We start from the raw sequence: 13,995 nt of genomic DNA on the forward strand, positions 1-13,995 counted from the left end.
GAACTGCCTTCCAAGTTCACTTTGCCTGTAAACACGTATTTGACATTTTCTCACTGTTATTTCACGTATTGCTGCACTGATATTCCACATAAAAAGGAGGTCTGGTTTAATTATCAGGGTTCAGCTTCCATCACATCTGCTGTGGCAACCGTATTAAACCTCAGTTTAATAGATACAAGAGCAGAAACGCAGCATCCATCAGAAACAAAGAGAACAACTTCCATCTTTTTCTTTTTTATTTAACCACGTAAGTACATGTCAACAGTTGGCATAAACTTCATAAAAATACAGTTCCTTTTTGTGCTGTAACACTAAGTCACAATGTTCATATAAAGATTTCCCCCCCGCCCCGCTTCCTTGGATTCAATTAACATTTTAAAAAGTGACTTCCCAAAAGCCCTTTTTGTGATAGTTTCCTTATAGAAATGTTTCCAAAATCTATTCTGTAAAAGTTAAAAAGCGAATGCATTTTCAGCCATTCTCCCTCACCCTCTCAATAAAACAGATCTCTAAAAAAATAAGAAGTCTTAGAATACTCATCAGCTGTTACACTACTACTTTATCATAGGATCCCATTTAATTGATACTGATACAGGCATGACGGATGCTATTCCTATAGCATCTAATATTGCTAGATGCTAGTAGGGCTAAAAAGACCAGTCATACCAATAGACTGATGTCTGAACGAAAGAAAAACGAGTGAAAACCAACCCAAAACATGAATGATACGCAGAGAAACACTCGACTTTGGAAGCAGAATCACACTTACTGTGATACTTCCCAATGGCAATAAACACACACATATAAAGTCAGTTAAAGGACTGGGTACCTCAGAAAGTGAATCCTCTATTACCTAGAATATTGGTGTGACACCAAGATGACAGGAAAACCGCACAACCAGTCTAATAGAGTTGGAGCAATTATACCCACACAACTGACTACACTCATACCAGAAACTGGGTTAAATTTCATTCCTCTTTAATGCTGATGATAAAATCCGAGTAGGACCTAGTACACGGGGAAAGAAAATAGGGCATGAATTTTGAAGGTAATTTCTTATCAAGTTAGGCGCTGAAGGTCTAGTTAAGGCAGTGAAGGATTTATTTTAGAATCTTTCTAAGGCTATGACAGATTTTTCCTGAATAAAGCATTTTCCCTTAAAAATGTCATGTATGTTATGCCAGCTTATTCTGAATGCAGAAGAATGCTAAAATCCTTGGACACTGAGAAGCTAAACTATTGCTCACTGCAAATATTACCCTTATTAGTCATCTTTTTTAATATCAATAAGATTCCAAGAACATGCACCTAAATAATGAAGTTTCAAGTCTGCCTACAAACTCTTCTCCATTTCAAAAGCAAGCTTAAAAGCATTTGTTAAGTGATCCAAAATGACCAACGTTCTTAATCCTCTCAAAGAAAACATGTATTTCTCTCAGACATGACTAGTGAAACTACGCAACTTTTAAGAGAATTTCTAGTATCACCTTGTCCAGAAGGGAGACGGGTAATGCAAGTGACATGAGAAATGTGATGCCAGATGCTATAGCACCATTCCTTTGTTCCTAGCTGCTAGCACCAAAGCTTTAAACAAACCTGCTTTGCCAAGACATTCTGACAGTCCCATTTCACAATAGCATTGGTTTTGAGAATGGAATTACTTTTCCATAGCTACTTTTAACTCTTTTTGGATCAGTGTTAAATAAAATGTGCAAACATATAATCATTTGCATAGCAAATCTCAAGGGACTGACCCTGAAATAGAAATCCAAACTGTTAGGTTTAAGATATTTCTATAATCAGAATTCACTTAAAATGGTACAAAATAAAATACAGATTTTTCCATTTTAAGTCTAGTAGAAAAGGTCTTTCTGATTTAGAATTCTTATAGTTACTACTTGAAAAAGCTGAAAGACTGGTGGTTCTTTGCATTGAAATGTTATTCCTTTGGAATCTTTAAGACTCTGTAGTTGCTGTTTTCAAATACTGTGAAGAAATATGGCCTGGAATCCTTGCTCATCAGGGTACATAAAGGAACTCTGCCGCTATTGGCAGGATCTTCAACATCCCAAATTTCAGGCATACTGCAGCCAGGCCTGGAAAACATATGAATAAGAAAAGAAAAATGAAGAAATGCCATCAAAAACCATACAGGTTGAAAAAAAAATAAAAAAGGCCACTTTTGTGGTGATATAATTATTAAGAATTAATTTGGAGGAGGAAGCTTATAAACCAACTCCAATTATACAATATGCATTACCAGGGACCCTTAAAACCTCCTTTAAAATGTAGGGTGATGTTCTCATTCCTAGTATTTCTAAACAAAACTCAGGAAATAAAACCACTTTATAAAAAAAGTAGTGACTCTTTGCTTTTAACCAACATCAATTCCCTGCAGAGTTACCTTTCAACGTTAGAATTGCTAAAAATCTCCTAATTTTGTCAAAGATAATAGCAAAGAAATAGAACAGATTCTAAATGCAAAGAAAATAAAATCAAAAATCCAAAGTAATTGTGTTCTAAAGGACAAAAAGAGAAACGTGGGGTTGGGGATGAACAGAGCTTTTTCTTAAGGACAGCTTAAATGTGACAAAATTTGCAGTGACAAGCAATGGTCATAATATTTTGGTGCGGAATCTGTCTTTCACTCTGCACCTTTTATTCATACAAGGCTTTCATTATACACACACATCTGTTCTTGCCGTCAGAATAATGACTTGCTTCCTTTGTGAATCTCTTCTGTATCTTACACTGAAGTTTAAAACTACACACAACAGAGCTTTCAGCTGCAAACAAAGACCACAGGGTTGCAAATGTGGGTAAAGTTAATTATACTTATTAATATCTGGAGACGCTGGACAAAAATGTGTTTTGGGCACTTTAGTAAAGCACAGATCAACATTGCAAAGCTACTACGAATCTTAGGCTATGTATCTGAGCAGCTTATCAGTCTTGTTGGAGAGAGGTGACTCACTTTTTTCTGCTTACACACAATGATTCTTCCAGAATGTAGTAATTTGCTCCTAGTTTTATCAATTCTCTTTTTACATCTCTCGCAGGTTTTCGACTGTACATGGAATACACTACTTTAGTTCTGGCCCTTCAAAAAGAGAAATACCCACGTTAGCTAGCAACATAGCATGAAAATGTAAGCTCTAACTTCAGGCTGGACAAGAAGGCTTTTTATTTCACAAGACAACTAGGCTAAAACAAAGTTTAAATTAATAGTGCCATTTGCTTTAATGTGATTATCTCTTCACAAATACAATGATTCCAAGAACAATGTATACAGCCCTTTGATTTTTTTTCTGTAGCAGGAGACAACTTTGTAACAAGATCCATAGTTACTGCAAACAGAAAATGTAATAATGTTAAAGGAATGCATTCCCCATATAATATTCAAGGCTAGGAACGACCTTGCTTGGACTGGAGGTGATCAGAAGAAATCATCTGCCCAGACTCTCCACAAAAGCTCACATTCATCACCCTTGTTTGGACTTTTTTAAATGCAGAGTGCAAGCCCTGATGTCTGCCTATGCTGAATCAAGCAAAATCATCACTTGTAAACCATGATCCTGTTTATATTACCCATCTATAACCTCCTCTGATTGTGCAAAGTACAACATTGTTAACTCCTGTTCATTTTCTGGTACTGTCTCATCTCTAGTTTATTTTCCCCAAACATGCCCTGTCCTCTATTTCTGTCATAGAATATGTCAGTTGGAAGGGACCTGCAGTGATCACCTAGTCCAACTGGCTGACCAGTTCAGAGCTGACCAAAAGTTAAACCCAGTTAATGCCAGAGACAGAACGAAGGACCTAAGGCATGTAAAATTAATCCTCTCCTTTATTTCTTGTTGCGTTTTTGGTGTTGGTTTTGTTTGTTGTTTCTTTTAACCAATTTTATGAAATTACCAAAAAAAAAAATGCTATGACAAAAAAAGTATTTAACAAAAGAAATTGATGAGCTTTTCATACAAATCCATTTCCATTTAGAAAAATTCTGATTTTGAAAACAAAGTACAAAACTCAGTAATTCCATTACAAAATTTCAGTTTCAACTAGTCTTAATACTTCAATAATTACATATATTATCAGGAAAAAGTTGACAACTAAGCAGAGAAAGCTGGAAGGAATAATTCAACTATCTTGAGAAAAAAAATCAAGTCTGTCTGCAATGTCAGGAGCAACTAGACTGGAGAAAGGATGTAACAGTACACATTAACTCCAATTCCATTATTACACTCTGATTTTTTTGCCTATAAGTTGGAAGCCACATCTATCCTACAGTATATCCTTTCTGATGAACACAAATCCTGAAGAAATACTGCAGGATTCTTTCAATCTGACTAAAATAATGAACAGAATTCTATGGGGTTTGAATAAATCTTACAATACAACATGAAAACATTCCTACTGTATATCAAAATTAAGAGAGTGAATAGCAAACAAAAATAAATCCTCAACTTCAAAATTTACCTTAATCCTGCATCTTCATAGTGAGGATGATTTACAATAGGACGAAGCGTCGACAATTTAACACTTGCCATGGTGGGCATTGCTCCAGCAAAAACTGCATCTGAAATACAGAATGAAAGGCATGTTTGAAATGAAGACTCAAGCAGTAAAAGCAGAGAAGCAACCTTCAAATATCTAAACAGTAATCCTGTAGAAAAAACAAACCATAAAGAGAGTAGGGTACTCATTAGATAACTAAACATCTAAGCACAGAGATTTAATACATCTTATTTTTCTTGAATGGGTAGAGTAACATATTCATTACGATAGTAAATGGGGAATATCATACATTATTAAATAGTTTACCTTGTCTGGTATTAACTTTTATCCACTCTAAAAGTTCTTCCTGTGGCAAATTGCTAAATTCTCCCATGATGTTCCACTGAGTTCGAAGGTTTGCTGATCCCTCTATTGCCATCAATGCTAAAATAGCAAAGACCAATGTTTTGGGCTGGATTTTACAGAAGAGCCATCCAAACAACTGAAATGCAAGAATCAATTAATTCTAGACAACAATTCTGTAATGCTGTATGTAGCACAACTCTATAAGAAACCTAACATATATTACAATATGAAACATCTCTGCTATTGCTTCTCCACTAAACTTCAGCGAGACCTCATAAGTATTCATATTTACTGAGTGTAGGGCATCGTATTTGTAATTCTAAAAACCAAAAAGACAATATAGCTTTTAAAGTTGTAGTTTATATGTCAAATTCTGCAAGTAAAGATGATTCAGTACTGCTAACTGCACTTTTACAGTTTTTATCTCCTGTTTACATCAAGGGTTCCTAGCTGTAGTATATGGATTAGAGATTGTACAGCAAATTTCCCAAAACATATCAGAAAAGCAGACTTTGGGGATATAAGGTTAATGCTGCTTTATATCCTACTCTTCCATTTCTTGAACTGAAAAAGGTATCCCTTGCTTTTTTTGCTAAAGATAGTTTGCTGGAGGCTCTAAGCAAATACTCATAAATATGTGAAATGAGTAGTTAATTACAAAGGCAGTAAACTGTAAAGAGCTGTGAAAATACAGTGTAAACAGTCAAACACTGTTTGCATAAAATTAATAGTCAATAAAAAACTTGAAATGGTATAGAAGTGTAAATACAGTAAAATCCAGTGAATGTCTCCCTATGCACAAGCTCAGTACACAGCATATTAACCCCTATAACAATGCAATTGGACAAATTGCATAAAACAAGACATTTGCTTTATGTGGGGAGAGGGGCAAACAAAACTTGTGTAACCCTATTTTTGAACAAGCAATATAATCTGGTTTTTTTCTAACTGGTACACTCAGATTCAGCAATGACACATACAGAAATTTGATTTCAGACACATATCTGGATAGTATCGTAAGCAGTGAGGTAGCTGTAGGATTAAAAAAAGACCTTACCTGTTTTGAACACACCAAGGAAGCCATAACACATAGATGTGGTGTCAAAAACAGTTTTAGTCTCATGATTAAAATCGCTAGGACACTGTATGCCAACAGCTGCAGTGCATGGTACACCAGCTGCAAAAAAACCCCAACAAACACACAGAAACAGAATATTTGCATACTTTTCATTTGTGTAAGGACAAACATTAACAATAAACCCAAAAGGAGCTGAAGAAATGGCTAGCTATGCAAAAGAGCCTAAAACATAAACAGGCAATAACATAGGTAACATTTCTTGTATAACCTCTTTATAGAAGCAAAGAGACCTTGCTATTTAATACCTAAAATACCTAAGTATGGAATGAAAGAAGCAAATAAAATCATCCTCGGTACTCACACAATCACAGGCAGCTTTCTTTAGTATTTTCAGAAAAGGTTAAACAGCATCAGAGATGTCACTTACCACTCTTAACACTGAATCTATGTTACTTGTGGAAGTGCTGGGGTAAATCAGAGATAAAAGCACTGATTGCAAAAATGGCTGATTATCACATTTTGAATGGCATGAGACTTCTCCCATAGCACAAACCACAAATAAACTGCTGCTAAGAACATTTTACATTGTCCTTGCTCACTTACTTGCAAATAAAGAAACCACATAAGAGATCTACCATTCGATTATATTTCACAGAATCCCAGCCTGGTTTGGGTTGGAAGGGACCCTAAAGCTCATCCAGCTCCAACCCCCTGCCACGGGCAGGGACACCTTCCACTAGAGCAGGTTGCTCCAAGCCCCTGTGTCCAACCTGGCCTTGAACACTGCCAGGGATGGGGCAGCCACAGCTTCTCTGGGCAACCTGTGCCAATGTTTCACTACTCTCATCATAAAAAGTATTTTCCTTGTATCTAGTCTAAACCTACACTCTGATAGTTTAAAACCATTATGCTTTGTCCTACCACAACAGGTCCTGCTATAAAGTCTATCCCCATCTTTCTTATAAGCCCACTTTAAGTACTGAAAGATAGCAGTAAGTTCTCCCTCTCTTCCCCAGGCTGAGTTATTCTGGTGACATACCAGACCCAGCGGGTATAAAACATGCTAGTAACTTAGCTTCAAATAAACCACGTATCAGCATCAGACTATTGCAACCTGTATTTCAATACTGGAGTATCTGCATTAACACACAAATGAAATTGTGTAGAAAAAGAATCTTACCTCACCCTGGTTAAAACGTTCCTCTCTGAATGAAAAACAGAAAATCACATTATTTATGTACTACAGAAGGACTGGTTTTACTCTGAAGTCATCTATAGTGGCTCTAGACAACTAAACTAATCCGTTAAGCATGAGTCAGTGCCTGCAGAGATTATTGCTCTTCCCCTCTATAACAAGCTTTGAAATATATTGCAAATCAGTAACTATCCTCCTCAATCCCTATATCTATTTGGAAAACTGAAATTAATTTTAGCAGCTTTTTAATTACTTCCATTCATTATTTCATCTATAGAACAGCTTATTTAGAAAATTAAATCTCAGCAGCATAAAAGAGGCAGAGTGCTGGTACCAAAAGAAGAGTCACTTGTTTACCCAGGTATATAGATTGATTTTGGATTCTCAGAAGGAAATACAAATGTGAAGAGTCAAAATCAAGTATATTTGTTGTTCTTCAAACACATGTGTGAACACAGGATGCTGCATCCTGCTCACATCTGTGGAAATTTTGGTAACAGTCATTAGACTATGGAAAGCAGAGATCACCGAAATGGTCAGTGACGTGTCAGGGAAATGACAACATTCAACCAAACAAACTGATTGCTCTTAAGCACAGCATCAATAAATGATGCCAAATGGCTGTGACAGGTAGAGCATGTATTACAGATAGTCAGAAAATAAAATTGATCCAGTTGGGATCCCTTCGTAAAGATGAAACTCAGGTATCCTTATAACCTGGATAAGGAAAGATTAATGGGGTAGAAAGATTTTTCATTCACTATTTATAGGAGAAAAGCAAATAGACACATAAATAAATACTGATTTAGGAACAGAGCAGAAAAATAAAGTACTAAATAGAAAATCTGGGGATAAGAGGGTTAAGATGTCTAAAACTAAGTTTAGCAGCTAAACTTACTTTTAGACATACTATAAAAGATACTACATAGAGTATATCCAAGCCATTCACTGACTGAACTATACCTAATTTACCTTTCCAAAAGGACCAACATAATGTGGAATTCTGAATTATTTATCGGATAATGAATCAAACTTCCAGCAGTTAATTCAGTTTTACATTGAAAAAGAAGACAATAATTACCTTTCACTTTGGCCCGCCTGAGATAAGGACCACGTAAGATATTTAATTGCCTGAAGAAAACAAAGAGCCAACAAAAAGTATGAATAAAAGCATTCTAAAGCTTTTGAAGCATTTTCAACATTTGCTACATTAAATTACACCTGAGTAATCTCATTTGGAAGATAATGGCGAGATAAAAGGCATGCAATGTTTTAGCTAAAACTTCTTTTTGAGGCTGTTTAATTAGCCAGGCGGTTAGCAGTTATCCCATCTGTTCCTGTATAAACTGTAAGCTGTTTTTACACAGATTATACATAATCAAATTTACAAAAACAGTTATAAACTTCAGTTATAGCACTCATCAGCTTAAGTGACAAAATCCTGGGGGGCACTGAACATCAAAGCAAGTTTTACCACTGACTCAGGACTGAACCTCTGTAAAAATCTATGTAAAGAGAATACAGAATTTTAAGAAGATATTTTTGAAACCCTGTAATTTATCTAACTGTATTGGGTTTACATGGTAAGGTTTTGGCAGCAGGGGGGCTGCAAGGGGTGGCTTCTGTGTGTCTGCCCCCATGCGAGAGCCAGCTTCAAAACAGATCTACCAATGGCCAAAGCTGAGCTCATCAGTGACACTGGTGGCTTCTCTGTTGATAACGTACTTAAGATAAAAAACACCCTGCAGCAGCTTTAAGAGACAGAAGTGGGAAAAATGGGAGAGAAACATCCCTGAAGACACCAAAGTCAATGAAGGAGGTCCAGGTGCCAGAGCAGAGGTTCCCCTGAATTTCTGGGAGACCACAGTGATGTAGGTTTTCCCCCTACAGCCCATAGAGGACCATGGTGGAGCAGATGACCACCCTGCAGCCCGTGGAGGACCTCATGCCAGAGCAGGTGGACGTGCCCTGAAGGAAGCTGAAACCTATGGAGAGCCCACAGAGGAGCCAGCTCCTGGAATGAATTGCAGCTCCTGGCAGGAACTGCAGCTTGTGGAGAGGAGCCCACACAGGAGCAGGTTTTCTGGCAGGAGCTGCAACTTGAGAGGGACTCACACTGGAGCAGTCTGTTCCTGAAGAACTGTACTCTATGGAAAGCACCCTTGCTAGAGCAGTTCTTCAAAGACTTGTGACCCGTGGAAGGGACCCACTGAGCTTGGGAAGAAGGGGGTGGGGATGAAGGGAGGGGGGTTTTAGGTTTGTTTTTTGTTTTTCACAATCCTAATCTATTTTTAACTAACAATAAACTGAATACATTTTCCCCAATTCAAGTCTGTCTTGCTCATGACATTATATCAGTGAGTCATTTCCCTGTCCTTACACTGACCCATAAGATTTTTCAACTCTTTTTTTTCCCCTGAGGATGGGGAATAAAAGCACAGCTTGGAAGGCACCTGGCCACCACATTAACTTCTTCCCATCTCAAAGTATATAATGATCCCTTCAAAAAAAAAAAAAAAAAAAAAATCAGAAAAGTGAATTTAAGGTAAAGATGACTCATTAAATCAATCACTTACCCTTTTGATGATTACCCCCAAAACCACCAGAACAACTGGCAATAGCAGAGTCTTTGTGTATCTTATTGGAGTCTACAATGGAAATAAACTGCATTAATTGCTTTACATTCACCTATAATTACTTCAATGGTCATTTTAAAGAAAACAATATAGAGTTCTTCCCTGAGTAATATGTAAAATTAAATATTCAGCAAGAACAAAGCAAGCTTAAAGAAATTCTAATTTAAACTCCACCCAGCAATCACACCAGAGGTCATAATACTAATGACACTAGGGTCATTAGCAAATTATTCCCAGTTCTTTGGCAAGTCACCCAAAGACTGAAAAGTAGTTGTATCTCATCTGAATTTGAGTGCTATGTGTTGACATTTAGATTGCTTATAGGTTATGCATATCTAGATACTGATGAACTAAAAAAAGTCTACTAACACCACATTAAGAAACTACAATGCTTTTCTGTAATCTAAATCTACCACACAAGATCTTTGCAGCTCTCGGTTCATTTCCCATACACTCAAAACCAGTTACCGACAGCCACATAAAATCTGAAGTAACCTTTCATTTATCCCTGAGCAAGCGCTTCTTTCATTCAAACAAGCACACTGCTTAGCTCCAAAATCAAAACTCTGTTTTGGTTTTAGTTCATTTAAAAGAAATCAAACCAGTTAGATTTAGCTTAAGTCCATTAGTGTCTCTAATTTCATGACTAAGTACTTGAACTTATGAGGGCAGCAGGAGGTTATGGCTCTCAGATGTTTTAAGTTATGACTTAAGATAGAACAAGAAGTTCCTTCTTCCATAATCATCTATTTTGATCAAATTACCTCTTTTTCCATGAAGTCAAACTCTGCAGCACAAGTATACATTAATGTATCGAAATCCTTGTAGCCAATAAATTTAGATTTTAATATGTTTCCTATATGAGCCTGGTAGGATATACAGGGGGGGAAAAAAAAAAAGAAAGAGAGATGTAGTAAGCAAAACCTGTTTTCCACAACGAAGTAATTTAAATATATATGAGAAACATTTTTAGTTAGAACATAAGTTTGTGCCATTTACAATATTGTTATAACATCAAAAGTCTATTAAATGACATCTTTGAGTGTAACACAGGTTGGACTGTGTTAAGTAAAAAGGAGAAAGCAGTAGAAAAAAGGCTGTTACCACTGCAACTGGGTTCAACAATAATTATGCATACTCCTGTTTTAAGGTATGAGCTTCCCATCTTTTGCCCCTGACGCATATGTGCGCACAGGTTTTTAACAGTAGCAGCTGGCAATAAAGGGGCTGAAGTGAAGCAAGGAGCCCTAGTTACAACAAGCAATTCAAGTGTCTTAAAAATTAGCTTCAGAGGAAAGTGAACTAAGAAATTGAGTAAATAAAGATGCAGGTAGAAGATATCCAAAACAAACAAAGCTCTCCAAATCCAGATTTAAAAACAAACACACAGAGTGTTTAATAACACGAGTAAAAACATTTGTCTTTATACAAACTGTGGTAATCACACCTCAAAGCAATAATATATAACAAATGAGAAAGGAAATATGCAATCCCTCTCCCATTTCTGCAAAACAAATCTTGGGATTTCAGGAAAGTATATCAGTAAGATGCCAATTCAGAGTTTTGGAAGACACCAAGCAGAATCTCAGATAACTTACATCGTCAGCTATTCCAAACACTAAAGAAGTTAGCGATTTCAAGGTGACTGTCCCAAATAACCAGGCACATCCTTCAATGACCTTAAAAAAAAAATATATATATATATATTCAGAATGAAATAAACATGTCTCAACAAACTTCTAAAGAAACATTCTCTTTTTTGAAACGCTCATTAAATTTAGCTACTAAGTTGCAAATTCCCCTGTTATCACCAATGAACACAGTAATTTCTAACCAATTACACTCCCCAAACTTCAGTACTCTGGGGTGTTTTAGGGATTTTTTGTGTTTTCTATTACAGCTGAAATAATGTTGTGCAACTGATTTGTATTATGGCTATACTGCTGCACACAGCATTGTACCAGAGGAGTTACCAAAGTTAACTTTAAGCAGGAGAAGCCTGTCAATTCTGTTTCACACACACCAACGTGTCGTGATTATTTCTTCTCCTTATTATCAGGCTGTACTATTCTGGTCATTCAAATCTCTGGAGGAATTTGCTGATTTATAGCACCTTCTTGAGATAATCTCAAGTTAGGATTTGAAGAAAGTATAAAGAAAGTATGTACAATTATTACTAAACCAGATTCCTGTATTTCACTAGAACAAAAACTCACATTTTGAAATTCAAAATGTATGAAATTCCTTACCCATACATAGATTTCTCTTCTGCTGCTTTTCAAGACTTTTGGACTCAATTCAAGAATTCCCTAATAATAAAATCAATGTACATTTTCAGGTATCATAAAGTAACAAGATATTCCAGTACCCTGGATGCTGGGGGGGGGGTGTTTGTTTTGGTAAGCACCTATTGTGCCACACAGCTATTTATTAACCCACCCCCCTGACATAATTAATACAAACTAAATATGAATGAATATATAATATCACTATTTTACCCTGCACTGACAAAATATACCAACATAAAATCTCTTACTGCAGTTTATATACAATTAATGGAAGACTACCCTTCTCCTTAACAAGTAAGATTCTATTTTACACAGTTCTAAGCTTCTTTAAATCAAAGCCGATGGGAAACTGAATTATGTCTGCTGCTACAGCCCAAGCTTCTTGGAGAGGCACCAAGAATCAGAAACGGAGATGATCTGTAGTATTCTAAACTAGATCTGTCCACACAATCTTACCTCCCATGTAAATAAATCCCTTAAGAGAATCTATAGGAAACTGAAAGAGGTTGGGAGTTGTTATTCCTATTTAAGGAAAAATTAAGATAATTAATTATTAGATGATGAGCCTTCAGTGAATAATTTCACTAACGGGGCAGTATGACTCAGCAGTTTTGAACAGTCTTAAACCAGTTTTCATCATTTGTCCTTCATTTGTGGTTTCGCAATCAATAAGGAAGCATTTAAACTCGTCCTTGCTCCTGCTCTTGTTTACCAACACTGGTCAAGAACACATATGTGATAAATTTTATACTCTTATAAAAAGAAGAGAGATATAAAAACAAGAGAACTGAGCCTGGAGCAGCTCTGCTCTGGAGCCAGGCTGAGAGAGCTGGGCTGGGGCAGCCTGGAGAAGAGAAGGCTCCTGAAGGGGAGACCTTAGAGCAGCTCCAGTGCCTAAAGGGGCTCCAGGAAACCTGGAGAGGGGCTTTGGACAAGGGCCTGTAGGGACAGGACAAGGGGAATGGCTTTAACCTGCCAGAGGGGAGATTGAGGTGAGCTCTGAGGCAGAAGCTCTTCCCTGTGAGGGTGCTGAGGCGCTGGCACAGGGTGCCCAGGGAAGCTGTGGCTGCCCCATCCCTGGCAGTGTTCAAGGCCAGGTTGGACACAGGGGCTTGGAGCAACCTGCTCTAGTGGAAGGTGTCCCTGCCCGTGGCAGTGGTTGGGATTGGATGAGCTTTAAGGTCCCTTCCAACCCAAACCATTCCATGACTCTAACATTAACTTAATTTCTCTTATGAAGAGGTCTTGGTACAAAAACATGGGATTTAAAATTAGTATTTACCCATTCTCCAAGTATCTTTTAAGTATAATTCTGTTTCTCAACTGAAAGATTTCTCAACTATCTGGTAATTCAGCAGCTTCACATTTTACATCAATACATATATAACAGTACAACATTACAGTCTTAGCATGTTGAGTGATTATTTTTTTCTTAACTTACCCAGATAACTACTAGAGATGCAGCATAATATGATGTCAATAACATTGAATTACCAAACATCAGAATAAAACACACTACAAGAGCTACCTGAAAGAAAATAAAAATAATTAGATTTAAAATAGAAAAGGTTAAATTGCCCGAGTATAAAATTTACCCTGTACCAACAGCTTTCAATTTAAAGACACCTACTTCACAGCAAGCACAAGCTTGATACTCAAGTATACAGAATTGGTCTGAAAAAAATGATTATAAGGACTTAATGGCAACAGGTAGCCAAGTGTAGATTATTATGTTAATTTATATTTTAGAAGTACTTAAGAGACAAAAGATTTGATCATAAGACTAATTCATCTTACGTGATACAACAGCTACAGTTCTGAAGTTAGTCCTAACATACTCAGTAAATTACTGTATTATTTCTCCGTCCTGTTTCTCATCTTTCAGAGTCCTGGCCAAACATAGAAATGGTGAATAAAATGTTTGTTTTCTTCTTT

At 36.7% G+C, this 13,995-nt stretch overlaps 1 protein-coding gene across 3 annotated transcripts in view; it reads right to left on the minus strand.

The window, feature by feature from the left end:
• Positions 1–218: 218 nt before the first annotated feature.
• Positions 219–13,995, minus strand: part of DPY19L1 (dpy-19 like C-mannosyltransferase 1) — a 40,261-nt gene continuing 26,484 nt past the window's right edge. For all 3 annotated transcript variants that reach the window (XM_030496171.1, XM_030496190.1, XM_030496181.1), the window contains 12 exons: positions 13,502–13,588; positions 12,022–12,081; positions 11,371–11,451; positions 10,537–10,638; positions 9,713–9,784; positions 8,218–8,267; positions 7,122–7,146; positions 5,921–6,040; positions 4,825–4,999; positions 4,480–4,579; positions 2,975–3,100; positions 219–2,096 (listed from right to left, as the gene is read on the minus strand). In XM_030496171.1, coding sequence (XP_030352031.1) covers positions 1,940–2,096; positions 2,975–3,100; positions 4,480–4,579; positions 4,825–4,999; positions 5,921–6,040; positions 7,122–7,146; positions 8,218–8,267; positions 9,713–9,784; positions 10,537–10,638; positions 11,371–11,451; positions 12,022–12,081; positions 13,502–13,588 — 1,155 coding nt within the window. In that variant the 3' untranslated portion in view covers positions 219–1,939. The remainder of the gene's footprint in view (positions 2,097–2,974; positions 3,101–4,479; positions 4,580–4,824; positions 5,000–5,920; positions 6,041–7,121; positions 7,147–8,217; positions 8,268–9,712; positions 9,785–10,536; positions 10,639–11,370; positions 11,452–12,021; positions 12,082–13,501; positions 13,589–13,995) is intronic.

Source organism: Strigops habroptila, chromosome 1 (assembly GCF_004027225.2).
Source record: "Strigops habroptila isolate Jane chromosome 1, bStrHab1.2.pri, whole genome shotgun sequence".
Taxonomy (NCBI): Eukaryota; Metazoa; Chordata; class Aves; order Psittaciformes; family Psittacidae; genus Strigops; species Strigops habroptila.